This window comes from Python bivittatus, unplaced genomic scaffold (assembly GCF_059951505.1).
Source record: "Python bivittatus isolate LINGU-HERP-01145 unplaced genomic scaffold, Pbiv_v1 ctg000690_np1212, whole genome shotgun sequence".
Taxonomy (NCBI): domain Eukaryota; kingdom Metazoa; phylum Chordata; class Lepidosauria; order Squamata; family Pythonidae; genus Python; species Python bivittatus.
In genome coordinates, this window is record NW_028277096.1 from 7,378,518 (window position 1) to 7,406,405 (window position 27,888).

The 27,888-nt window shown below is 44.6% G+C and overlaps 2 protein-coding genes and 1 long non-coding RNA gene across 3 annotated transcripts; 1 reads left to right on the forward strand and 2 right to left on the reverse strand.

The window, feature by feature from the left end:
- Positions 1-1,328: 1,328 nt before the first annotated feature.
- LOC112541045 (uncharacterized) lies at positions 1,329-13,129 on the reverse strand. Its single transcript, XR_003085081.1, has 3 exons — positions 13,007-13,129; positions 11,834-11,916; positions 1,329-1,456 (listed from the first exon to the last, which is right to left on the reverse strand). It is a non-coding gene; the product is annotated as an uncharacterized LOC112541045 (long non-coding RNA).
- A 548-nt stretch (positions 13,130-13,677) lies between these two features.
- On the reverse strand, positions 13,678-17,576 carry LOC148214377 (uncharacterized). The gene is made up of 2 exons (XM_088152412.1): positions 16,992-17,576; positions 13,678-14,257 (listed from the first exon to the last, which is right to left on the reverse strand). The coding sequence occupies exons 1-2, from the start codon at positions 17,331-17,333 to the stop codon at positions 13,991-13,993; spliced, it is 609 nt and encodes a 202-aa protein (XP_088008538.1). The 5' UTR covers positions 17,334-17,576; the 3' UTR covers positions 13,678-13,990.
- A 2,252-nt stretch (positions 17,577-19,828) lies between these two features.
- On the forward strand, positions 19,829-27,530 carry METTL27 (methyltransferase like 27). Its single transcript, XM_088152341.1, has 5 exons — positions 19,829-20,219; positions 21,584-21,712; positions 23,176-23,311; positions 23,593-23,685; positions 26,714-27,530. Exons 1-5 carry the CDS (start codon positions 20,007-20,009, stop codon positions 26,926-26,928), a joined length of 786 nt encoding a protein of 261 aa, XP_088008467.1. The 5' UTR covers positions 19,829-20,006; the 3' UTR covers positions 26,929-27,530.
- The last annotated feature ends 358 nt before the right edge of the window (positions 27,531-27,888 follow it).

The following is a 27,888-nucleotide window of genomic DNA, read 5'->3' on the forward strand; positions in this document are numbered from 1 at the left end:
AAGCAACCATTCAAATGTTGGCCCATTGATGAAGCAATTTGCAAATGTTCATTAAGTTCTTCTTAAATACAATTCTAATCCAGCTCTAAATCCTAATAATTATGGGCCGCAGCTGTATTGGGGTGCGAACAGGACCTTGGACCCCACTCAAGCTATCTTTCCCAGTCCTCTCTATCTGCCCCCCCCCCCACCCCCAAGCACAGGACCAGCAGACTTGGCCCACATTAGTGGTCAGGCAGGGAGAATCAATCTATCATCAACAAACATGGGACAGAGCTGGCCTGGGATTATGTCTTTGGGCTGTTGCCGTGGAACTGATAGCCACTTGGCCGGCCAGAGGGGGAAACAAGTGTGGGGCGCTGGACCGTGCTGCCATGGACGCAATCTGTCTACAATGTTGTTCCTGTGACTGGAAGAGATATTTATAGCCAGCCCTCCTTTTTGTACAAAAGGAAATGGTTAGAATACTTACATACCTGCACAGAGGAGCCAAACAGGGCCAAGAACCAGACATATACAGATGGAGCCTGGGCCAAGAATGCTCCTAGTCTCTCCAGGGCTTGGGAATGATGTTAGGGCGATGTGCCACCAACTCTGGATCCCAGCTGATTGTGCAACCTCTTTTAGACCTTAAGCACCCCGTCACTGCAATGCCCTGGTCATTCTCCCCCAGCAGATACGTTTCCTGCTTTCTGTCCTTGTGCAGCCTGTATGCAATGCTCCAAGAATAAAGCCCAATCCAAGAATTATTCAAAAAAGGAACATCCGGCTTATATTGTTCAGTTGGGCGATTGTTTTCTGCTGCAGGAGAGGCTGTGCATTGTGGAATTTGAGAATCCCAAAGCGTTAGAAACATGTTGGGTGGGAAACGGTATCAGGCAGGTATTAATGAAGTACCGTATGCTACAGTATGAAGATATCCTAGGATAAGGACTTCAATAAAGAGCCCAATAATATAGTATACACTTTCCATGCAGAAATTGCCTCTAGATATCTAGTTTAAGCAATACTGGGTAATAGGGCTAGGTTTACATGTGTTTGTATTACATATCAGGGTCAGAAACATCACTCTTAGAGCTATTTCCAGTATCTTCTCACTGATCCACCATGCACTGTGATTTCAAGGAGGGAAGCCCAGAGCACTAATTTGTACAGAGGCAAATGGACAATCTCCAGTGATAATGCTGTATCATATCTTATCAGGGACATAATGATTTTTTCTTAGTCAACACAGAGATTCTTCTCCTACCCACAACCACCAAAGAAAAGATGGAAAAGAAGAAGCAAGAGTTCAAAATGGTAAAATTTATATTTTATTTATACAGGGGACATCCTCCTCTAGGAATGGGATTTTTGTTCTAACAGCTGCCTGTATCCAGGTTTTGCAGAATTCATAAGTGTTCTTCACACAGTATAGGACTGGAAGGCTAGATGGTCCAGCACTTGGCCCATGCAACTGCAAAATTGTAAAAGAAGATAAAGATATAGTTTATTTGACTGGATTGGAGTTGCAAATCTATTCAGATTAGGAGCTCAGAGAAGTGCAGCAGAGCACAACCGTCTGCCAGGCAGATCAGCAACAGATAGACAGCATTTGCCGTCTCCTTCGCTCCATGCCACGCCATCCCTTATGTTGTGTTGAGCTTCGGATGTGTCATCTCACGGCATCATAAGCCTCTGCTCATCACTTTGTTGGTAAATCTTTCCTGAGGGCTGTTGGACCTCACTCAGTCAATGGAAAGAGGAAGAACCGCTCCAAAGAGCCAACAGTTTTGAAGAAATAATGATTTTATGGTGAATAATTAACACTGTGGTTGTTTTCTTGACACATCAAGACTTTGGCTGAGATTTAGAGGGCTGGAATTCTTTCCTGGTCCCGGACAGAACTGACCGTGCGGGAGGCTTTTTTCACGCGGAGTAGTCACCCAGTCCGTGGGAGCGCAGCACAAGGACTTTCTGGGAGAAGGACAACGGACTAGCCCCATAATACCCTGCCCTGAAGCTCCACTCAGCACCATGAGTCCCTGGAGAGGCCTGGATAGCTGCCCACTTTCCCAGCTCATAAATCTAGACATTTCTGCCCCTGCCTCCAGCCAGCTCAGCTGTCACTAAGGCATTCACACTGGCCCTGCAAACCCATGGCTCTCGACCAGGTAGCAAGCAAACCAGCAGTAAATCAGCCCAAAGTAGAGCAGTTCTGGCAGTTCATCGGATGAAAAGCCTTGCATTCTCAGGCAATCCAAGCTGAATCAAGCACTAGACGCTCCAGGGGTGCATTCCTAGTTACGGCTTCCTCCCAACCCCATTGCTGTAGCAGACAGTGTCCTCTAAAGTCCCATAGTGACATCAGTTGTGTCTCTTTTCATCCACTGGCAGGCTGCATGAGCAATTGGGATGGGGATTTTTGGATGACTTCTGTGCTATTGTATGCAGGCTTGGTTTAAGCTGCAGTGTGGAGCATGCTTATCTGGGAGTAAGCCCCATTAAATGCAATGGAAGCAGGCATTGATGTGCTAGCACTGACAAACAGGGCTGTGCGAGTGTTTGCCAACGAATATGCAAGATGAAAAGTGTGCTGTTGGAGACACAAAATGTTCCCTGAAAATCTGCTTTCCTTCGATTTGTTTGCTACCCAGTTCATAGCAATTACCTTACCTAACTGTAACCTCACTGCCATTTCCTTCCACTCATTCTCCTTCCTTGAGATCCTAGCATTTAGGGATCCTGCAACATACATGTTTATATATAAGAGAAGTCACTGCTTCCTGATCTTCATGTATTGGTGAATCCTGATCAATCAAGAATGCCTTTTCTAAGCAGACAAGAAAAAAAGGGAGATTGATAACTAACCACTGAATTTAAACTAAGGTACTTTTTGTAGCAAGTAACCGTTTTCATATCAGAATCAGGACAAGCTAGCTGGTTCTGACAAGCTAGTTAGTGAGTGAGTGGCTAGTTTACATCTGGGACTTGGATGGCATTCTTGGACCTGGAGGAGAGATGGTAGGGTTCAGGCAGATTGGTTTGATGGGGAAGGCAGGGAAGGGCCAGGTGGTAACATCTTGGTGGTGATGGGCAAAGGGAGATATGGGTGGACTGCTTTTGGGAAAGTCATACCCAGTGTCTTGTATCAATTCCACCTTTCAGCTCCCAATTCCAAAGCCTGGCCATCAGATCCTCAATGGCCTTGCTTTCAGGCTGTTGCTGCTTAGGGCCAGGTCAGCCTGATCTGAGGAGTTCCTTAGCATGGATAAGAGGGCCAAGCTGGCATGTATTACTTAGATCTGGATGGGCACCGAGGTGGGGTACTTATCAGTCCCACTAAGTAAACCAGACCAGGAAACCAGCTCCATGTGAAGGGTAAGCTACTTTTATTGAGATTAGCTATAAAAGAATCTTGCAAACCTGATTGTCCTGTACCTCCTCCTTATACCTAAATGAAAGGGAGGCATCTGTGTGAACCACTTTTGAATATTATCTTGTTGTTCTGGACTTTAAAAATGTTTCAGCGCCTTTTGCCTAGGTAGCAATTCCTGCATAGTTACATCAAGGTCATTTTCCTTACTTTCTACAGTACCCCTCTCAGAAACGTTCTCACCTAGGTTTTGAATGTGGCGTTCGCTGTGATTAACCCAGGACAGGGCTTGGAAGAGTAGCTATTGGCATCATTTTTTAATTTTATTTTTTATTTATTTATCAAATTTGTCACTGCCCATCTTGTTGAAATGACTCTGGGGGGGTTACAGCAGAGATAAAATTCATTAAAATGCAACATAAAAACCATCCTAAAAATAAATCATGGAGACCCGTGTGGCTTTCAGAGGTGCCACTCTGCAAATAAGATGTGAGACCCTGTTTGTGAAGTAGGGCCTGGGGAGGAAATTTGAATGCTGCAGCTATACTAGTTTCCCTTCTGCACAGCAGCTTCTCTGCCTGAGCTGCTCAATGCTATGGTTTGGTTGGCAGTGGAGTTTCCCAGACTTATGGTACTTGGAGACTTCGACCTGCCTTCCCTAGGCACAGAACTGAAATCTGAAGCAGCTTGGGAATTCATATCCACCATGGCAACCATGGACCTAATCTGTCATCAAGGCCCTGACAATAGTGGAGGTTACACATTAGTAACCTGGTGTGGTTTTTTGTCTCAAGGCAGTGGCAATGTGATCTGGAGCTGGGGATTGTTACGATCTGTCCTTTGACATGGGCAAATCGCTCTTTGCTTTGAGATTCTTCATACCTGCTCCCCACCATAGGGAGGTAGGACCCATTCAGATAGTCCTCCCCAGGTGTCTGGTGGACCCCACTGGATTTCATAAGGTGCTTGGGAAATTTCTGGAGGATCTGATATATACAGTAGATTCTGAGGAAGTGGACAGAATCTTTGGAGCTGTGAGTGCTTCCATCTGTTATTTAGATCCATATCCCTCCTGGTTGGTTAACGCCGCCTGGGATGTGATGTGTGGTTGGGTCTAAGCAATGGTGAATTTATCCTTGAGAGAGGGGGTGTTTTACCTGCACTTAAGGAGGCAGTGGCCTGCCTCCTCCTTTTCAAGAAGCTATTACTGGACCCAGTGGTGTTGGACAATTTCTGACCACCTCCAATATTCCTTTCTAGGGAAATTTGTTTTCCCAGGCTTCAGTTTCAGAGAACCATGGAGGGAAAGGATTATTTGGATCCCTTCCAGTCAGATTTCAGGCTTGGGCATGCGGTACTGAGATAGCATTGATCGTGCTTGTTGATTACCTATTTGTGGGACCAGGATAGGAGTAATGCATTCATCTTGGCAGTCTTCAATATCATTGGTATCCTTCTGGACCAGCTCAGGAGGTTGGAGGCACAGTGTCATGCTGGTTTTTCTCCTTCTGCCAGAGCCAGTTCCAGTGGTGAGAGGTGTCAGAATCTGCTTTGGATTTCAAGAGATTTGTCTGTATTGGGGCTTGAACATCGTAGACCTGACAAGAGGTCTAGCCCTCAGCCCTTGCTTCAGGGCTCAATTCTCTCCCCACTCCTGTTTAAAATCTACATGAGGCCGCTGGGTGAAGTCATCCATCAGCCTGGGTTTAGATATTATCAATAAGCTGATAATACCTAGTTATATACTGTATCTCAACCTTTGACTGGCCAGCTAAGCAACTTTGTTGAGGTTCTGTCTCAGTGCCTATCGTTTGTGGGGCTCTGGACAGGGAAAAACAGGCTCAGGCTCAACCTTAGCAAGACTGAGTATAGTTTGTAGGGCTACCTGGATCTGGAGATTTTTCATACTGCTCCAGACAGACCTGATATGCAATTTGGGGGTCCTCCTAGACTCCACCTGAAGAGCAAGTGGCAACTATAGCTCAGGGGATTTTGCACAAATCCCTCTTGTTTGCCAATTGTACCAATTTCTGGATTAGGGGTCCCTAATCACAGTCACTCATGCGTTGATTATTGCATGAGGCTACCCTTGAAGACCACTCAGAAGTCATAGCTGGTCCAGAATGCAATGACACAAGTAATTATGGTACACCCATGTAACATTGATATTTTGTGAGCTGCACCGATTTGCTAATGGGTTCTGGGTGTGATCCAAGGTTCTGGAACCACCTAACTCTGATTATGTCTGCCTATCCAATAAGATCTGAGAGGGTTCCTATGATCCTGGTCCCGTAATTCAGCCAATGTCATGCCTTCTCTGTCACTATTGGAACTGCACTCCCCACAAGAGTCAGATGGTCCCAGCCCTTTCTCCCAAGCACTGGGTCATTAGGTTTGAAGATGATTTCTAGTTCTTCAGAAAGTCTTTGGTACCGCACGTGTGTGTGTGTACTGTACACACAAACACACACACAGAGAGATGGTAATATTTGCTTGATTTTAATTGTGTACACCATCCTGAGTCACATGTGGAGGGGGACATATAAATTGAATTAATAAATAATTGTGAACTATATATATTGGGAACGCAAATTAGCCTACTCTATGCACATGACATAACATAGGAGAAGTCAGTCATATGGCATGCATGCCTGTCCTGAACTCACATTTTGTATCAAAATCATAAAAGTTCTTCCTGGGTCATCCAATATCTCCCTGCTTACATTCAAGTGTCAGGTCCCATAGTGAGGTAAGTAGCTGGAAGTGCAGAGGTGAGCAGAAGCAGCAGCTAGAGTACTAATACAGCTGGGAATCACCACTGCATATTCTGGGGAAATAAAATCATATCAAGCTGATAGTCTATCCTTTTAATGTAGGTGAGGGGGTTGGTGTAGATGGAGCTGAGGAGATGGGATTTCTGGGTGGGACGGACATTAAGCTGGACAAGACCTGGAGCTGGACAAGAGCAAAGGCATAGATGCTTACAGCATGGCATAGTCAAGGAAGCAGGAATTACACAGACTTGAATAAGGTTTTCCTAATGCAATAACAGGGGTAAAATAGAGAATCTTGGAAATTGTGATAGGTAGGAGATCTGCAAGGTGTGATAAAGCTGTCCATTTTTATGTGCATTGCACATAAAAGCTCTGAGATTTTAAAGAAGTGTCACACATAAAAGCGAGCTTTGATTGTACCACCATGGCCACTGTCTTGACTTTTCTGATCACCCCCCGTGGACACCTCTGGTGATAGGGATTTCCAGCCTCCATTTATTCATGAGTTCATTCAGGTATTTATTTGAATGTTTTGAATCTCTTCTTCTTCAGACTTTTTGCAGCCTGGACTGAGATGCTTACAAAATAAGGGACTAATGAACTCATCTCCATCTTGTGGCTATTTATGTTTAACATTTTTCACGTTACTTTCCCAGCCTCCCTGTGGGCAGGGTGGGGGAAATTGTTCAATAGTAAGCCCCCCTGGAGTTCAACTGCTCCAACTTCTTTGCTCTTGTCCAGCTCCAGATCCTTTCCTGGTAGATCAGGCCCCTAAGCAAAGTTCTTCTCCCCAAACCATGCTTCTCTAAGGCATCTGATAACTCTAGATCATACCTCAGAATGCTGCTGAGAGTTATTTCTGGGGCTGGAAGAACATGAGGTCATTCCAATCTTATGGTATTTCTGCCCTATACAAGTCTTCTTGTGGCAGTAAAGATTTGAGCCAAGACATGCCTTTGGATAAAACAAAAAGTCCTTAGAGACTCTGTGTTAGCAACCCAGAGCTCCTGCCTAGAGAGTTTTCACCAAATCATTACTGATGTTTGCAAGCCAGATGCTCCCTCAACTGAAGACTGAGGCTAAGGACAAAGGATGGGAAACAGTTTGAGAGGTGTTTGTTTCTTATGATTTGCTCACCCAGGCACATGTCTTTTCTCCCATGTTTCCTATCATGATGCAACCACCCATTATCAGAATGAAAAAGGGCTAAGTGGTTGCAACCAAATGCTCCAATCTCTCCTTCAGACATTGTCACAGATCTGCAGACCTTCTCTTCACCTAAACAAGCTTCAGAAGCTCCTGGAAAATGACTCCCAAAGGAGTATTTGCTCTTCCTTAGCAACATGAGACCTTTGGGGCAAGAAACCACCCAGGCTTCTTTGCTTTGCTTAACCTGTTGTATGAAGTAGGCCATCAGGTTAAACCATAATGAGATTCATCTGTTTGAGCCTAGGATGGTACCTGCATGCAGCAATTGCATTGTTTTAATCCAAGGTTAAGGTTTAGCATATTGTATGAACCCAACCACTGAGCCACAGACTAAATAATCACATTAAACCACATTGGGCTAGTGTGTCATGCTGTTCTGTCCAGAGTGGTATTTTATCATTCAGGGATTTTTGCAAATGTAGAAAACTGAATCAGTTGATCAAACGATGGTTAAGTCGATATCACAGTTGGTCCTCTAATGTGGCATTGTCAGTATATTGGACCAGGACAGGAAAACCCAGGCTGAAATCTCTCATAGCCATGGAGTTCAATGGTTGATTAGGATTTGTTACTGTATTCACACGCCATGCTTGACTAGGTCAGTTAAAGATCTAGCAGCTGCATTTGTACACTGTGTTATGTTTGATTAGTGCTAACCATGGTTTTAATTTTGTGGCTTAGTGCCTTGTGTACTGTCTATCCATTTGATTACGTCAGGTACCAGTGTATTTTCTGAACTCAAAAAATGGGTTTACTATTTTTTGTAAATAGAGTGTTCTATGAGTACTGTCACTATTTCTTAGCCTTATTCATCTGACAGTTATTCCGAGGATTAAATGGGAAGGATATAAATGCAAACTTGAGTTTAAAGAGCTCAGGTAGGCTCTGACTAATTCAATGTAATGCTTCACTTCATTGATAAGTGGCATTTTTATACCCATTTTTTTCCCCTGGCAGTTTAAATAGGGCCCTCTCTTAATGTTCCCCTCAAGCAGCAACCCTGTGAGGTGGACTGGGCTGAGAAAGAGCGACTGACCCTTGAGTTCCATAGCTGAGTGGGGACTTAAACCTGGTTCTCTCAATCCATGGCCAACACCTTCACCATGCACAACTCTGCTTGGAATCTCTATAGTCTTTGCAAGAGAGCAGCCCTATGTTTTCCTTCTTCACAGCCTGCTGCCTGGGAAAGAGATGAAGCAGATGTCAAAAGCAAAGAGAAAACAAGAAATCAGGATATCAGAAAGAAAAAGGATGGGTTCCCATTCATTTTTGGTTGTGGCCCCACTGCTACAGTATTTGCTTCAGCCACACATACCATGTTGGATATAAGCCCCCTTCCATGGAGCAGAATCTTTGATAGAAAAAAGGTTGCCCATCCCCACCTTGAAAGAAAAGCAGGATATAAATATAATATATAAAAGAACACATGGCTGGATTTGCATAACCGATTCAACCTGGTCAGTTACAATTCTAGCAATTGCATTCACCCAACATGCAGTCTTGGTTTGTTTGTGGGTGTGCATGGTTTAGTATGTTGTTAAACTCGGGCCATGTGATTAATTTATGGTTATAGATCAATTCAGAAGCCAGGTAAGATGTGTTGTGTGAATCCAGACAGTATATCTGAAAAAAGGTCCTCGTTATATTAAGGCCCACATTTAATCCATACGCTCCCTGGAAAGGCCCTTTTTCACTGGGCCCTCCAAGTTGCTTCCAACCAGTTCCCAGTGCCCCCACCCCAGAGAAATGTGTGGTTTGCCTGGCAGCCATCTCCTCTGAGGTTCTGTACCTGGCAGGCGATGCGCCAGGGTTTGCAGGTGCTGTGAATGGAAGAAGTGAACCCGCCAGGACCTCACCAGGGCATCTGAGACTTCAGCTTGGCTTCCCTTCCAGCCCCCCTCCCAGCGCTGACCGAATCCCCAGCCAAATGGCACAGCGGAGCCAAGCAGAGCTGTTTGCACAGCTGCGGCCGCCCAAGCTGAGCGCCAGCCCCTGGGAACATGGTGTCTAGGAAAGCACCAGCTAATTTGAGAATTTCTCCGCAAAGGCCCGGCCTGTCGGAGGGGCCAGTCCAGGAATGTCTGCTTGGGAGCTGAGCCAGTGAAGTGATAGATACAGAGGAGCTGGGCTAGATGATGTGCTTCCTGCTGTGTTTGTACCGCAAGAGGGCTTGCGGCCTGGGCTAGCGATGGAAACAGAGTGAAACGTGTGAAACAGGCTATTAAAGAAAGGGTTTTAGAGCACAGCTGAGTTGTTGGCCTGGAGGATGATTGCAGATTTCAGCATGATCCAAGTGCTGGAAACCCAGCTGAGCCCTGCAGTGGGATGGGGAAGGAAGACGCTTTTTTATCCCTCTGCCAGCTGCTAAAGTGATGTGGGAGCTGCAGCCTGCATGAACTCCACCACTAATGCGCTTCTGGGAGAGAGAGTAGCAGCGTCTCTTTTCCGCGGAGAATGGCACACCTGGAAATGTGCAAAGATATGCATGGGCCACTAGGGGGCGCTGTGCTGCTTTAAATATTTCAATGTACAATGCATTGAACAATGCATTGTAAATTCCCTGAGCCCTTCACAATTTTTTTTTTTTTTTTAAATAACATTGGTTAAATATTGTTCAGATATTTTGTGATTTTGATTCCCAGATGTTTTGCAATAGTGGCAGAATCTCCATCAGCTTTCAGGCACCAAAAAGGTCTGGTTGCAAAGTTTTTTTTATCTAAAAGTTGTGTTTCTATTGCTGAATTGTCAGATTCTGAAACTCGAGACAACTAAACAATCAACATTTTGAGCCATGTTTGTTCCAGCTCGTGTGGGAACCCTGGCTGCAGCCAGCCAGCCCAGCATCCTATTTTCCAGAGTCTTTACTGATATCAGAATACCTCCAGAAAACCCACAAGTAGATCATGAATGCAGTCAGTTCATTCCCATTCTACATCCCCAGAATCTCAGGTAATGTTGCTAAGAACAAGGAGGTTCTATTCTTCATGATCTGTACTAACAAGAACGAATGGGCCCTACTGGATCTAACACATGATCTATCTCAAGCAGACCGAAAATAAGGTCCCCAAAGACCTAGTCCATGTATCCCATGAGTAAGGACGTGCAAGATGTTCTGTCATGAAATATTCCAACCCCAAAATGGGCTGCTCTTATCATTTCTGGAATACTCATCATGCCTTGATTTAAGGTCAGTCGCTTTTGGAATACTTGGAATGTCTGAAACAGCCTCTTTGGGAATTAAAATGTTCTATCAGCAACTGAGTGCCTTAGAATAGATCCAGAATCCTTTGCAACTTATATGGCTTCCAGCTGCTTCAAATCATATTGTTGAGTCTGGCTTGGTCCTGCCCTCCCTCAGAGCCACCCAATGTGGATTTGATCTTCACATCCCGACTGCATGCTTGCTTGATCTTCACAACTCTCAGAGGGCTGCAACTCCTCCCTGCTCCCTTGGGGACACTGTTCTTGGTCTATTTGAAGTTTGTTACTGAACACAACAGGAATTTAGGGTATAGATTATATTATTACCCGGTATAAGGAAGGCCAATAGTGGAATGATGACTTACTAAGAATTTGCTGAAAGGAAGGCCTTCAATCTACAGATATCTGGAATTGGTGGAGAATGGTGCCCCCTCATGGCCAGTAAGCAGACTGTTGCTCTTTGAGGCACTCCTTTGAGGAATGGAATTGTTAGAATATATCAACCCAAATTTTTCATAAATCTCAGCAGCAGCTTGGATCCAGAATATTTTAAGACATCCTGTGGCTTGTCACACTTACATCATAAGGCAGTGTTTCTCAACCTCGGCAACTTTCAGATGTGTGGACTTCAACTCCCAGAATTCCCCAGCCAGCTTTGCTGGCTAGAGAATTCTGGGAGTTGAAGTCCACACATCTTAGTTGCCGAGGCTGAGAAACACTGTCATAAGGTGTTGCTCCTCCATATGAAACTGCTAGCTTCAGTAGTCGCTTACAGCTGGTTTTCTCCACCAGCACAGGGGGAGGCAGTGCTAGTCTTGTTGAGTTACAGCCCTACCCAATCCATCATTGGCCATTCTTCCTGGAGTTGTAATTGAGTGACATCTCCATAATAACCTAGAACATCCTGAATGGTCTTTAGAGTTTCTGGAGAGAAATGTGGATGACAACAATGTAAATTAATTCCAAAGTGGAGCTGGTAACAGTATTCCGCCATAAAGATCTGCTGGAAGAGAAAAAACCTGCCAGAAAGAATGAGGTGGGAATTGTCTGTGCCTTTAGAAGAAACTGGATTTGTGTGTGTGTCAAGGGCTGTCACCTATGGCAGAACAGGAGTTACAGATTATAGTGTATAATTATTATACTTCTAATCTTGTCTAACAGCCTTGGCAGATTGGTAACAAAGGTGAAAAATAAAAATTAAAAGCAGTAAAAATGTTAATAAATAGCACGGGAAAGATATGCTCAAACATATGATAACCACTATACCAGTATAGTGTTGGCACCTAAAACAAACCTTTCAAAATGTTGGAAGAAGGAGGTTGACATGGACTCCAGAGGTGTCTTGAAGTTTACTGGCAGATAAATATCTGTAGTAAGCTAAGAAGAAAAAGGAGATTAACATCGCTGGAGTGAAGAGAAGGAGAAAAATAGAAGCTTCCCCAGTGTTCAGATATTGATCCTGTCTTTTTCCCCTGGAACTCAGGCAATATTAACCTCACAAATGGTTTGTAAAGAAGGTGAAGCTGACAGAGGGACTAATGGGCTCCAAATCATCCAGGGTGTGATTTTGTCTTCAAGATTTTTATTAATTACTTTGACAAAGTGGTGGAGGAGATGCTTAACAAGTGTGGAAGACCAAAAACCAGATAGGAAAACTAATATTTTGAAAAATAGAAACAAAATTCAAAAGAATCTTGATCATTTAGAAAAGTGGATTAAAAAAAAAACAGAATGAAGTTTAATGGAGAAAAATGCAAAGTTTTTCACTTAGAGGAAGAAAATCAAATGCATGAGTCCAGGATAGCTGGTAGATGGCTTGGTAACTGGACATGAAAAAACTCTTGGGACTCTAATTGATCACAAGCAGTGTCAGCAGTGTGAAGTGACTGCTAAAAAGGCAAATGTAATGTTAGGCTGCATCAGTAGAAGCAGTTTCAATGTTAGTGCAGGCTAATGCATTGGTGTTAATGCTATGTGGAAATGACCTCTGGAGACAGGAGGAAGAGCCACAGCCTAGACAAGTCAGATAAGAGGCAGCTGAGCCCTTAGAAGCAATGGGGACATGGCAAACATCTCAGAAGGGACCCTCCCTAGTTTCTTCGGCTGTAATGGCAAGAGGGAAGAAATGTACTTCAGACTTGCAAGATTCTGTTAATGTAACCTTACAATAAAGATAGAGCTAGTACTCCTTGGTGTGTTTCTTGTCTGGACTACCTTGCAAAGCTGACTGTTGGACACAACCCTTCCTGGACAAAGAAACCTTGCCAACTGCAGCTCAGATGATTATTGCCACACACTCCATGTGGGGCTACCTCTGAGGACAACTGATGACCTATAGTTGGCACAGGACACAGCAGCCAGGCAAATGGCGAGTGTAAACCTGACACCACAACATAACACCAATAATGTCACTACACTGGTTGCCAAGAGGCTTCTGAGCACAATTCAAAATGTCCTTACCGCATACCTCTGGGTTATTTTAGGGGTCATCTTTTCCAAATTGTGAAATCCTGTAGAGAAGCGTCCTGCTCTCTTGAGAAGTAAAGTGGGCAAGGACCTGAAAGTAGGCCTTCTCTGTGGTGGTGCACCAGCCTGCTTCCCTATTAGTAAAGACCCTTTTTAAATGGCACTTCAGTGTTTGAGTTTTGTGGTGGCAACGGCTGCCAGAGTTGCTATGATTTTATCTGATGTTATTGGAGATTAGTTTTATGGATGTGTTAATGTTTATTTGATTTTAGAGTTTCCTTGTATATGAAGCTGTAAATCACCTGGAGTCTTAGGACAAGGTAGTATATAAATAAATGTAATAAATAAAATAACAGTGCCTTTATATACTGAATTGATCAGGCCACACCTTGAGTGTGGTGTCCAGTTCTGAGCATCACATTTTAAGAAGCATGCAGACAAACCAATGCTGATGGTCAGAAGATGGAAAACCAAGGCTTACGAAGAGACCAAGGGAACTGAGGAGTGATATCATAGCATTCTTCAAATACCCGAAGAAGTATCATATACCAAAAAAAAGTTAAAGCCTGTCCTCCTCTATTCCAGAATGAAAATCATCTTAATTTTCTTTTCTTAGCATAGACTTTTAATTTCTTTGGCTTATTGGTTCTTGCTCCCTTTCTATGGGTTGCATAATGTTGCTTACACTGAAAGGAAATAGCATAACGGAGGAGGAAACAGAAGAGGAAAACAAAATGGTGGCTGTCAGCTGCTTGTCTGCCAGGTCTGAAGAGGCATTGCAACAAGATCCCCAAACTGATAGTGCCCCTCTCCAAAATCTGATTCAAGAATCGGAAGAGGTGCTTTGAGGCACTGAAGTCAACCCCCAACTGCGTCACACTGTGCACACCGCTGAAACCGGCTACCCCATCTCACTCTGACCCCTGAAAAAAATGCACAATGCTCATAAGTAAGATATCCTCCAGCAATGTTTAGTGAATGCTGGCTAGCTCAGCAATTCCTGCCTTGGGAGAAGAGCTGAGCGAGAGGTCATCAGCAGTGCCCCTGCTGTCTCCTTTTTGTCTTCTTCAGTCTGGTCTCTGGCCATCTGGGCAGCCTGCTTGTAGCTGGCTTCCAGGGTCTGAACAATGCAGGACACAACCCAGATGAAGCAACAAACTGATGCCCAGGCTATCTGAATCAGGAGGTTCTCCAGATTCCAGTAGCAGCTTTTCAGTAGTGAGATCCTCTGGGCAAGCTGATCTTCCGGGACCTGGCAAGCAAAAACAGGCAAGAGCTTGTCACAGGAGTTGGGAGGAATGGCTTGAACAGTAGCATTTTGGAAAGGGGAAAGGACCAAGGGCCCTCTGTAACCCCCCCCCCCTCATCCTGGGGCACTCCATTAGCTGGGTTCAGACAACCTTCTTCCCCTTGAATAACTTTAAAGAGTGACTGAATACATTGATGGAGAGCAGATCAGTTGAGGACTATCAAGCTTGAAGACTCCAATATTACCTCCAAAGTCAATTACAGGGGAACAGCAGCAAAAGAGGAATTGTCTTCACCTCTTGCTTGCAAGCGCTCCAAAGGCTTCTGGTTGGTCATGGTCAGAAACAAAATTCTGGGCTAACATGGGCTTCATCCAGCAGGGCTGTAACCTCATTTTAGCCTAGACTAGAGGCTCTTCCTCAGAGCAGTAGTAAAATACCATCATCCAATACAGGAACCAGCAGAAACGTACACCAGCATAGAAGATCTGCTGACTGCCCTTCCAACCACTGTTTTGCTGGGGCAACAAAGCAAAACAGGGTCTGTATCTGCATGAGAAGCGAGGAGAGGAGAGAGGGGGAATAGGAAGCACCTCCTTTGATGCCAGTGACTGCAGGTCTTCTGCTGTCAATACTTAGCTCCTATGGAATGGTCACTCATGGGATTGGAGGACAGGAACCAAAGGTCCCATTCCCTGCCATTTCTCTCCCCTGGCTTCTCTTGCAAGAAAAGGGGTGGGGGGAAGAAGCAATGGAAGTGGGTCTTCTGCTGTCCATTTTCTGATGCCACCAAGCAAACTCTCCAAGGAAAAGGAAGTTGCACCCCACAGTGAAGACACAGGCAGCATTGCCTTGTGGCTGCTGGTTGCAGAACCACGGCTGTTCTGTTGGCTCCCCTCTGGTACTGCTGCTGAGGGCTAGGCTGATGTGGAAAGGGGGGAAGTAGCATCTGCCCAGTCCCACCCCCCAGTTTAATACCTAAGATGTGAGCTTTTAATACATATGTCCAGTGGTCTTGCAGAAAACTGTTGGACAGATATCAAGAGCACACCTGACACCCCAACCCTGGTTTTGGCATAGCTATGCTAAAACACCTCCCTCCCAGTTTCAGTGCTTCATCTCGAGCTCCAGTGGCCATTCTTGACAGCAGACTTCCATACCCTACCACTCTTTCTGGCACAGTGTGAGAGTGCTGATTCCCTCATGTCCCAAAGGCAAATGGCCTTGAACATCAGTGGCCAGGAACCAAAAGGAAGGTGAGACCAGAGAAGCCAGCTTCTTGCCAATAGAAGCAGGGCAGTCCCTCCCCTCCCCACCCATAACATCACCATATAATGTGCTTCTGACAGCTGGTGCAGAAGAAAATGCTACTCTTCTTCTCTTGAAAATGCTTCTCTTCTATTGGTAAAGTGCTACTTTTGAAGCAGAGCAAAAAACAGGCAGAGGAAAGGGGCAGGTTGAGAGCAATGTTATGTGTTCATGTTCTGAACAATACATTAGTGAGCTATCTATGCACCATGGCAAGCAGAACATTATGAGCTCCAGGGTCAAACCCAGCTCCTGACCTTGATGCTGATTTTTTCCACCAATTGTTGCAAGGTGTTTTTCCTAGAATTGCCTTTGAGATTGGCCTGGAAACTGCAGCTCATAGCAAAATACTGTGACTAGGATGGTAAAGGGGGCAACTGCCTCTGTTCACCATACATCTATCCTAAAACAGCTGCATCTGCTCTAAGCCCAGTTCAGATCTAGTGGAGATACACTATCAAAAGTACCATGTTTGCTTGCCAAAGGTTAGCTGAACAGAAGCTAAAAGATTTAGGTATTCTTATTTCAGGCATCCTGATTATTAAATGCCCTGATTACAGTTGGCACTCTTACTCATTTTCAGCATCAACTACTGTAAAGACCATCTTGTTCACCTAGCCTTAAGACTGAAATATCATTGTGCTGTTTATTTTTATTTATAAAATACACAACCCACATTTTCATTGTTTTAACAATTGCCAAACAGGGATGCAATTCAATAAATGTTTAAAAACATACAGATGTACTCATGTACACGCATATTTAAAAATCCTTAGTTTAAAAAGTTACTATTAAAAAAGGAGTAATGGTATAAAAGCCTTCACAATGTACTTACTGACTGGCTGAGATTGTTGTGATGATTTTCCTTAGGGTAATGTTTAATCTGTATGATCTTTTTTAAGGAGAGGTGGGTATTTTTTTTCATTAATGATTTAACTAATCAAACACTAAGTATTCAAATTTGATTTAATTCAGTGGGAACTGATACTGGTAGTTTAATTAGCCCCATCCCTCCGTAAGTCCCTCAAGACCTGGCTATGTGATCAGGCCTGGGGTTCCCAGGGGACTGGGGAGATTTTATGATGGCTCCCTTATTAATTTTATCCCCTCCTGTTTTGTGTGTTTTTACTGTTTTTTATATGTAGTTGTTTTTATGTTTTTTTAAATTGTTGTACACCACCCAGAGTCACCTTGTGTTAGATGGGCGGCTATATGAATATGATAAAGAAATGAAGAAATTCAGTTTAACTAATTGCAGGAGCATTCACTGGGGTATAAAAAAAGTCAAGAGGGCGGCCACAGTTGTGACTATCATCTTGACTTTTTGACTCACCCCTGGATTAATGAGTGCCCAAATCTGTACACTTTCCAGCTTTGGATCCCTTGTTTCTGTGCCTTATCCGAAGGACCTTCCCACTTTGTGTCTCTCACCAGCCTTCGTAGGAATGATCTCCAGCCATACTCCTTGGCTCCATTGTGAACTTGCCATGCCAACAGCAGGAGCATCATGGAAGCTAGGAGGGCATTTTGTGCCCAACAGAAGAAGAAGTCTACGGTCAGTTCCATGGAGGCCTGGATCCAGCACAGGAGATCCCACTGAATCTGCTTCAGACAGAAATACCAACTCAGAATCCCCTCCCACAGCGAGAGAAGGTGCAGGTACAGGGTTCTCAGCCCCTCTCGAACTGCTCCTTGTAGGCTACTTCCCATAGTTGTTGGGAGTGAGGATCCTGACTTGGGAAATTTGCTAGAAGGATGTATCTTGGGCTCCATGAGGAAGCACCACTTGGCAAGAGATGGCACAACACACAGCACTCTTCAGAGATCTGTGAATGAAGACAGCATCATACCGATCTATCAGGACCCTTCTTCGTTTTTACAAACAGAAACGTTGTTCTAAGTTACATACTCTTTTGTTCTTTTTGACATCATGTTTAGTCTATGAGCCTAAATATTTATTATCCCTTCCTCCCCTTAATACAACAGTCCTGTAAAACTGCTTAAATAAAAAAATAATGGCTAAATTGTTTGAGAATAGCTAAACCTGCTAAACTGTAAAGTCACGCTAGCAAAACACATTAATAGTGACCAAGCTAACATTTTTTTCTCATTTTGCAAAAGACACATACCCATAAATGAACCAAACAAGCTACGATATGCAACTTGCTAAGCCACAAAATTAATCAGGCTTAACATAAATACTGCCACAAAGTCTTTAATTGATCTGATTGAGTTGTATGCATAAAGCCAGTAGCCATGTTTTCCCAACTGAACCCCTTCAATTATTCAATCATTTCAGCCTCTCAGCAGCCCTTGAAGCTGGGAATGTCACTTCCTCTCCTAGCTCTCTTTTACAACTTTTATTTTCACTGGAATATTTTCACTTGTGGTCCCTGGGGCACTCTCTCCCATCCATTATTGCCAATAAATCCAAGTCCATCAACTGGACTCCTATTTTAGCCCTGATCACCAGGGTTTGTCTCTACTTCTGTTTAGTCCTTGTGTTGAATTTTAAGAGTTCATTAAGAACGAGTGCTCCATTATCCTGCTTTCTTTCTCCCCACTCATTGCTTTTCCTTTTGAAATATTTCTTCACAGACTGGAAGAGGGAAGACCCTTGGGGCACCCTCCCTTTCACTCTCTGCACTAGGCAAAGAGCAGAGGCCCAGATTCCCCTGTCCAGTCACGTACAGTTCCAAGGTCCTGAGAAATTTCAAAGAGGCAATGGTTTGCCCACAACTTCCCTTTGGCTCCACTCTCAAGCAGCTGTTAAGCAGGTCCCAGCTAAATATCTTGGCTTTCAGCTTTGTGACATGACAGTGATGTCACAGCAGAGGCCCCTCAGTGTGACGTCATGAAGGTTGGCCCCTCTGTGACCATACACGAGGGCTGGCTTCACACAACGCACTGCACCTTATACCCAGGTTAATATAACACAACCACTATGCTCACTTTGCAAAGTGAAGTCGTACTACTATTTCATACAACATGGTACAACCATGGCTGGGTTTGCCCGGTATCCTGAACCAGAAACTTTCAATCCCCAGGGTTGCCTAGATCAGCATGTTATTGGATTCAAGAAAACATAATTATGCTTGGCAAGGTTCAGCTAAATGTAAGGGGAAGCAGCAGAAAAAGGAGGTGGGATCAAAGAGATTACTGGGATCTCTTTGGAAAAGCTACACATTAATAAAAATGGGTCAGGATGGAGAACTTTTTTCCATGCAGTCACCAGGATCAAATCCAACTTGATAGCCCATTATTAGCATGTTGTGCACTCAGCTGATCAAGGACCAATGCAAGTTCTGGCCACCACACTTAACGAAGGCAAAGAAACTGATACATGTTCATACAGGGTAATGAGGACAATCAGATTAGAAACTAAATCCTACTAAGACTGAAAGAGAATGCAGTGCTCAGCCTTGAGAAGAATGAGCAGGGAATCTGGTCGCACTCTTCACTTCCACTCCCTGAAAGTAGAACCACACCTTTTCCTAAGCTTGCACCATAGGCTCAGGAAAATATTACTTTTGCAAGAGCTTTCGATACTTCCAGCAGAGGGGCTTACACTGGATCCAAAGCCCCTTTGTCTCTTCACATGCAAACACTGCATGTCTCTGCCTGAAAGGATGTCACATGCAAGGTCAAGGGGATTATTTATTTATTTTGAAGCCTTTAAAACAGTGTTTCTCAGCCTTGCCAGCTTTAAGATGGGTGGACTTCAACTCCCAGAATTCCCCAGCCAGCGTGCTGGCTGGGGAATTCTGGAAGTTGAAGTCCACCCATCTTAAAGTGGCTGGGGAATTCTGGGAGTTGAAGTCCACCCATCTTAAAAGTTGACAAGGTTGAGAAACACTGCTTTAAATGCTCTCCCGAGCCACAGATCCTGGGCACAGACAGCCAACAAGAAGCGCATTGGGGTGGCATATCCCTTGTTTAGGCACCTCAGAGCAAGGCCCTGCTTGCAGCTCCCGCCAAGAGAGCTTGAAATTAAGGCCTTGTCTTTTAAAAGCAATCCAAGGATTAATTACTGGGTGTTTTCGACCTTCTAGCTTCTCTTGGCCTGTATTAATTACTTCCCCAGCTTCCGGACTGATAGATAAAGGTAGCAATAGGGCATGTTTATACAAAAGAGCAATCGCACCTGCCCTTCTGGTAGTTTCCTTGGCTTTTTAATGACATCCTTGTTATCTCTTTTTTTTTTTAGCTCTCTGGAGCCAACCCATTTGTCCTTCGGGGAAGTGCCCCAAATCCCTCCCGCAGCAGCTCCCCATTCCTTGTTCCGTGTCATGTTGAAGGAACCGAAGAGCAGCCTCTTTTCCCAGATAACCCACCGAGCGGCTGCCCAAAAGAGAGCAGCCAAAAGACCGCCCGCACCAGCGCTCAGAGACGCGCTCGCCTCACAGAGGCAGCGCCGTGAGCGGCTGGGCAGGAGCGGGGCGGCCAATGGGATGGAAGGCGGGTCGGAAGGCCGCCCCTGCCTGCCCGCCCGCTCGCTTCCAGCTGGCTATGGCCGCCGCCGCCGCCGCCTCCTCCTCCAGCCGCAGCCGCAGCCGCAGCCTGGCCGAAGTGCAGCGCCGCGTGGCCGAGGTGCACCACCGCAGCGACCCGCAGCAGCTGCTGCGCTTCTACAACGGCTGGGCCGAAGACTACGACCAGGTGCCTCTCCCCCTGCCTCCCCACATCGCTCGGGGGAGAACGCCGCTTCCTTCGTCCCTCTTGAGCATGTGCAGAGCGTGTTCACCCTGCCTTCCAGCGATTCCAGCTGCTGCCCTCCGCGCCAGCGGCCGGGCTTGGGGCTAGTAGTGCTGGGGGGTTTAAATGGAAGGGATTTGGGAAATTCTTGGCTTTCCCGCCTGAACCGAGCCTGGAGCGCAGAGGCGCTTTAATAGTTGCAGCTAGACGGACTGAGTTGGCAGAGTATTTTTATATTCTTAATATAAATTATAATATATATGTATATATATATAATATATTATGCATTATAATATAATATATATTATACATTATAATTATAATATATATATAATTATAATATTATATAATATATATATATATATATATATATATATAGTTAAATAATATAAATTAATATAAATAAGCACCAGAACTGTGTAGAGTGACTTCCTAGCCCTTTCCCAAAGCCTAATGGACCAAAAATGAGTCTTTAGGACATCTAGCCCCCCTCTCCACACTCCTAAGCCAACCGAAGGTTAATCTGTAAAGAGGTAAACTGATCTGTGCTAATAAAAGTTATTAAGCAATCAAAAATGTTAATAATTTAATCTCCAAACACGCCCAAAGAGTTTTTTTGAGCATCCTGTACTTATTATATCCTGCCTTATCTCTAGGAGTTCAAGGTGGCCTCTGCGGGGATCTCCCTTTATTTTATTTCCATAATAACTCTGTGAGATAGGTTGGGCTTCGGGGGACACTGGCCCAAAGTCACATGATCAGTTTCCATGGTTGAAGTGGGTCCTACTCCAACTTTTTAAGCACTACAGCTTACACTATAGCTCAGAGCAGTGTTCCTCAACCTTGTCAACTTTAAGATATGTGGACATTAACTCCCAGAATTCCCCAGCCAGCATGGCTGGCTGGGGAATTCTGGGAGTTGATGTCCACATATCTTAAAGTTGGCAAGGTTGAGGAACACTGGCTCAGAGATTTCTTCATGGCCTCTCAACCAGTACTAACCAAGCCTGGTCCAGCTTAGGCTCAGGTTATCTTCCCAGACAAGGCTCTCTGGGCCTTGGAGAAACAAGACTCTGGTTTGGCACATCTGGAGCGGAGCCACGAAGCAAAACTGCAACATGTTCTGCTTGGATAGGAAAGGACAAAGTTTAACTCCTTGCACAGTCATAAGATCTACCGATGGCCTTCAGCAAATCTTGGTTTTACTTTCTGAAGCTGATACCCTGTTTTATTAGATGCAATTATTTTAACTACTCATTAATAGATAAACAGGCAAACCTTGGAACTCCCCCCCTTCTCGGCGTGACTAGGACACCTCTCTCTTCTAGGATGTGGTGGTATTGCAATACCAAGCTCCAAGTCTGGCTGCTGCTTTCCTGGCCTCCATGTTCCAGGGTTCGCTTGAGGATGCGCTAGTGCTGGACGTGGCCTGTGGCACAGGACTTGTGGCCCAGGAGGTAACTGAGGTCTGAGTCGTGCTTCAGCCAGAGACCTTGGGCTGGTCTCCACCGAGGTTTGGGACCTATCATCTTATCATTGTCCCTCTGCTGTCATTTGGAAACCTATCCCAGAGGGGAGCTATTAATGCTGGCCTATAGACCACATGCAGTTCCTCAGCCCCATTTTTGCTTCGTGCCACTGCCATTTGGGGCACCCTACGCGTTTGCTTTCCCCCCCTTGAAAATAAGGCTAATGAGAAGGTTGCTGTCCCCAGCACTGTCGTGAAAAGGATTTTAAGGCTGGTGCTAATACAGAATTGGCATGTGGCAGGCAAAACGTTAAGACGTTTTCACCAATTTGGGGCCCAGCAGAAGCCTTGGCCTACAACCAGGAGCATCATCATCTGTTAACCGTGAGGGTATGTAGGGAGAGGTAGCATAATGCATGTCATGATATCACTGTGTGAACGATACAATGATGTAATTTCTGTCACTGGCGTGATGTCATCGTTTTGCTGTCATTGTGGTTTCCAAGAGATGCCTGGATATGCTGTGGAGGGTGGATGAGGTAGTTCAGAACATCTAGAGAACATAATGTTGGGGGAAGAATAAACTTTCTTAAAAGGTGTTCTCCCTTTCATGGAAGGAATGCTTTCCAACACTTGGTGCTTTACTCATAGACAAATGTAATCAATTACTCATTTATCAATGCCAGGATTTATTTAATTAGAAGATAATTGTGATATTAATATCAATAATTTATTAATAAGTAGGAATGAGGTAGGTTTACTTTGTCAGACAGCATTCTTGTTTCATTGGAGGCACCATCTTAGAAGATGCCTTCCCTCCTGTGTGACACAGATAAAGAAGAGAATGCCTCTTCCAAGACTGTTTCAGCCTGCCTTGGTTTTGGTAAATAGTTTTAAAATAACGGGATGAATTGAGAGCACTGTTTTGATCTCATCAGAACATAGTCATCTCTTACAAGCCACAATGACATCCAAATGGCGACACGTACACTGTGACGTCATCATGCAAATGACTCAATTATGTATGCTCATGCACAAAAGTCAGCCACTCAGTTGAGCTGACCCATTGCTGAAATGCTGCATAGCAGCCTGTTTCCTGCCATAAGCACCTGAAGTGACAGTGGCAGACAATGGTGCCCACAGATAACTGCAGGGATCCCAAAATGATGAAATGTGTCATGATGTCGTAACCCAGGTTTGCCTTTCCATACAGGCAGTACAGCATTGCATCCAAATACATAACGATGCACTGTGACATCATCATACCCGTTTCATCATTTGTGCACACTCCATGGATGACGAGGGTGGCAGGTGTGGCACTGCCACTGATGGTCCCCCTACGGAGTCTGTCTTGCGCAGGCCCTGTTTGGCTTGCAAAGTTCCATTTAGCAGTTGGAAACCAGGGACTGTCTTTCTTGCAGCGGTCCTGTGACTTATGCTATGTGTTCTAAGCTTCAGGCAAAAGGTTTTCGCCATGTCCACGGCCTGGATGGCAGCCAAGGGATGTTGGAACATGCACGGCACAAAGGACTGTACGAGGATCTGAAGTTGTGCTTGCTAGGCCAGGAAGCCTTACCAGCTCCTGAAGGTAACAATGGGAACAGTTTGTCCTCAGCAATGGACTGAATAGGTTAGAGCAGTGTTTCTCAACCTTAGCAACTTTTAAGATATGTGGACCTCAACTCCCAGAATTCCCCAGCCAGCATGGGGAATTCTGGGACTTGAAGTCCACATATCTTAAAAGTTGCTAAGGTTGAGAAACACTGGGTTAGAGAAAGGGAAGAAGCTGGGGTGTGTTGGCATGGAGGTTTCTAGGAAAAGCTGCCTATCTCCTTCCTTGACACCAACTGTTCATCTTCTCCTCTGCAGGCTGCTATGATGCTACCGTGATTGTGGGTGCACTCAGTGAGGGACAAGTGCCCTCTGGTGTCATTCCCCAGCTTCTTCTGGTCACCAAACCAGGTAAGCTTTTGCAAGAGAGACCCAGATGTAGTGCAGAGGACTTATAACGGGTGGGCAACTTGTTCTGGTGCCACTGAGTATGAAACAATGAAAATGAAAAATTATTCACACTGAGTGAAATTGCCAAATCTCATAATATTTTACCTATCCCCGTGTGAGAATATCAAGCATTGCTGAGATTTTGGCCTTTAAAAAAATTAGTTCATTAGTTCATTAATTAAAAATGAATGTTAGCATTCTGCAGTTATCATCTAGATCAGTGTTTTTCAAACTGGCTGGGAAATTCTGGGAGTTGAAGTCCATGCAACTTAAAGTTGCCGTTGTTGAAAAACACTGATCTAGGGTTACAGTGGGTAAGGTACAATAAGCAGTCAGTGAAGCGGGGGGGCCAGTGGCTCCAAACACTGATGAGGAGTGTGCAACTGTTCCATCTTATTTTCCTAAATAGATTTGCTCTGGTAAGAAAAAAAATGGTGGAAGAAGCTAGAAAATACAGGAGGATTATATAATATTTTCTGCATTCCCCATGAAATTTTATGGATTAGGTAAGGTAATTGCTCACTAAAAGCCTTGTAAGGCAGCACCATCAGGGCTGCCCTGAGGAATAGCAAGTAGTTGGAAATCTAGGATTCATTAGGTGAAACCCCAGTCCCCTCTACCCATTGATGGAGAGAAGGGCCCCCAAGTGGCTTCTGTTCTATGCTGCAACTTTGAGCTGATCAGAATCGACTCAGAATGCTGAAGTCTGCCAAATGCTTCAAATCAGTCCAAGCTTTTATTAGAAATTCTGTACAGTAGTTTTAAGAGGAAGCATTTGTGAGGAAATCAATACGAGCAGAAATGAGACCAAACTAATCTTGGCCAGCATAATTGAAAATACCGTCTGAAGCATCATGAATGAAGCAATACTTCCCCTCCAGTCTTCAAAAGAAGGTTCAGCCCTCTGACTGGAGACAGAAAGATGACTTTACCTTACATATTATGGGCAAAATTATCCTGCCGGATGCTCTAATGAGAGCAGAATCATTCTTACCAAATGTAGCAACAAGGGTTGATTGAAGCCAAAGTTTTATCGATAACAAGGAAAGTGCTGTCTTTACCAACTGTTTTTTTTTCAAGGACACATCTAAACATTTGGAATTAGGTCACTGGGTCTAGCAGATAAGATTAGTTAGTGGTGTATGATTTCCTGTAATCAGTGGCACTTTAACTTAATTTTTCAGGGCTGGATCTAGAGAAAATAGGATGTTCTCACATGGTAACAGTTCCCAGCAGGATGTTCATTGTACATATCGTGTTGTTTAATGCTTCATGGGACCTTAAGAGAACAAAAGGACTAATGACATTTTACGGACTAGAACAGTGTTTCTCAACTTCGGCAACTTCGGCAACATGCTGGCTGGGGAATTCTGGGAATTGAAGTCCACGCATCTTAAAGTTGCTGAGGTTGAGAATCACTGTTTTATACAGTACAAAAGGGGTGGAGCTTGGATTGCAAAGCCATGCCCACTGCTTGCTGTTTTTGACCCACCCCTGTGGGCACTGATGTGCCCCTAGAGTTTATGGTGCTCGGATTCATGATGCTTTTCGTTAGAGATGGCTGAGTGCAGGTTAAGGAGGGACTTGTGGTTTATTTGAATGCTCCTTAGCTTGGGCTTTCTCCAAGGCACCTGAAACTGGGATATCTTTTTAAAAAGAGGTCAGACAAAATACATGGAGTAGAAATGGGAAAGGGATCTAATTGGGACTGCTAATGGAGCCCCCATGTTCAGAGGCAGTTGACCTTTAAATAGCTGATAATTCTGGGCCAAGCACAAGAGAACCCTTTTGCATTTTTAATGCCCATGAGAGTTTCCCAAAGGAACCAAATTATCCCCTTTTGGACACAGGATATTGGACTGGCTAGATCCAGAACCGATAGCCACTAGATGGTGCTGCTATCTTGCAACCATAAACGGATTAGTGAGCGAGAAGACCTCACCTGATTGTTTGCAAAAGCTTCTTGATGGATTTCATGCACGCTGTCAGGTGTGTGCATGGCTGAAAGGCAGAAATGCCATTTAAAATGTGTTTTGATCAGGACCGTGCAGAACCATAGATATGGTCACCTTTCTTCAGATTGCCTGTGTCTGTGTGTATCCTGGAATCACACATGTTCTTTCTCAAAAATTGAGTTTTAGTCATTCCCTCCTGCTGCTGCCGCTGCCTCCTCCTCCTCCTCCTCCTGGTCTAGTTACATGCTTTTGGGAATGGTTTTATTTGTCATTTAATTTCTCTTCTCTGTATGAAGATGTGATGAGTAAACCTTGCCAGTTTCATCACTGCAAACTTGCTTTTTGGTCGTCCCCTCCCTCTAAGTTACCTGGTGAACAGGAGAGATTGGATAGGTTCACACCACATGCTCAGCCCTAAACCTGGATTAACAATGCCTAAGTCCTGTATCCACAGAATATGCTATTGCCTGGACAAATAAACCATGTTATAGTTTAATGTAATAGCCTTGTTTCCACAACCTGCTGCACCATAAACTACTCAACCGCGTTTTATCCTAGTCTAGTATTTATGGGAACTCGCCCATTCAGTTTCATCAGACCTGCCACCTCATCGTCCTCTTTCTCCTACTTTCACTTTATCATCTGGTCATAAGGGGGAGAATGTTCCTGTATGAGAACATTAGTGCATCTAATAACAGTTACATCTCTTTAAAAAGCAATAGGTATTTCTGGATTTTCTGCCACAGAAGGCAGCATTCCCTGGCTGACCTTTTCTGGACTTTCAAGTTAAGCAGGGTCAGGCCTGGTTGGTACTTGGAGGGGAGACTGGTTCTGTAGGGCACACGTCAAAACAGTCAAGATAGCAGCCTAAATTATGTGTTTGTGGTTGCCGTCTTTATATTTTTTTACAAATTCTTTCCATATTGTGACGTGTCCCCAGGAGTCAAACTCAGTGTGAAGGAGATTTCACGTTTCTGGGACTGTCAAGGGTTTCCTACTGATTTAGATTGAAATGTTGTGACTTTGCACAACAGGTGGCTATGTGTGCCTGACCACACGAAACAACACGAGCAATTTACGATATAAGACTGAACTGCAGCGGTTGCTGGATGAACTGGAGCAGCAAGGATTGTGGGAAAAGGTTGGGATGCAGGAAGTTGAAAAATGGGAGAGAGCGACATCGGAAGAGGAATCTGGTCAGGACTCGGAATATATCTCTGGCGTGATCTACCTATACCGAAGAAAATGAGAGTCTGGTTTAAACATTCTTCATTCCTCTTCATGTTGGGAGATCCTTCAAGGCAGACTCTGGAGCCCCACACAAAAGGCTTGGACCCACCATGACTTAGCTTCAAGATCTGTGGGTTTTTTTAAGCATGGGAAGCAGTAATAAAGCAGGGTGGACCGTGGCTTGTTTGCAGAGTATATTCTCTTTACCACTGAAGTAGCTGCCATAAACTCTCAATGTGTTCCAGATCAATGTATTATCGAAGGCTTTTACGGCCAGAATATGATGGCTGATGTGGGTCTTCCGGGCTGTGTGGCCGTGTTCTGGCAGTTTTGGTTCCTAACGTTTCGCCAGCACGGTCACAGATGCTGGCGAAATGTTAGGAACCAAAACTGCTGAACACGGCCACACAGCCCGGAAGACCCACATCAGCCGTGTTCCAGATCAGTTTAGGTTCTGGCACTTCCATAAAATCATGTTTTTGCACAAAAAATTCATTCTCAGCTTCCCCTCCTCCAATAGTCTTCATGCCTTCATGAAGTCTTCATTTGGGAATGTAGCATTTCCTTCATCTTAGCAGTCAACATTACTGAATATCTGCAGTAATAAAGTGCATTTTCTAAGAGAGTGTGTTTGTTGCTACATGGTCCTCTTCCCCCCCCCCCATCACCTCCTGGCCCAGGGGACTAACCCTCTTCCAGATCCCAGCCAGTATAGCTGTTTGTTCTAGCTGGGAATTATGGGGCTTATAGTCCATCACTTCTCAAAAGTCTGAGTAGGGAAAGGCCAGCATGGGGAATATGGCTGCTTGTGGGTTGAACCTTTGCAGGTACCTGAAAGCTCGTGAAAATTCCTGAGAGGGTGAAGGGAATTCCGAGGAGGAAAGCAGAATCTCCAGATGCCTTTCCTTCTCCTTTTTCACTTCCTCTAAGACAACATCCTTCTCCAGAGATGGGAGGCTATCGATGGCCAGGCTAGGTA

What these genes read in the sequence shown, in the direction of transcription:
- LOC148214377 (XM_088152412.1), bottom strand. Translation starts at nt 17,333, where the DNA reads ATGGAGCCCAAGATACATCCTTCTAGCAAATTTCCCAAGTCAGGATCC. An exon ending in GATCATTCCTACGAAGGCTG is followed by an intron (nt 14,258 to 16,991) that starts GTGAGAGACACA and finishes TTTGCTTGCCAG; the next exon opens with GTCCCGGAAGATCAGCTTGC.
- METTL27 (XM_088152341.1), top strand. Translation starts at nt 20,007, where the DNA reads ATGGGATGGAAGGCGGGTCGGAAGGCCGCCCCTGCCTGCCCGCCCGCT. An exon ending in GGGCCGAAGACTACGACCAG is followed by an intron (nt 20,220 to 21,583) that starts GTGCCTCTCCCC and finishes TCTCTCTTCTAG; the next exon opens with GATGTGGTGGTATTGCAATA. An exon ending in CAGGACTTGTGGCCCAGGAG is followed by an intron (nt 21,713 to 23,175) that starts GTAACTGAGGTC and finishes ATGTGTTCTAAG; the next exon opens with CTTCAGGCAAAAGGTTTTCG.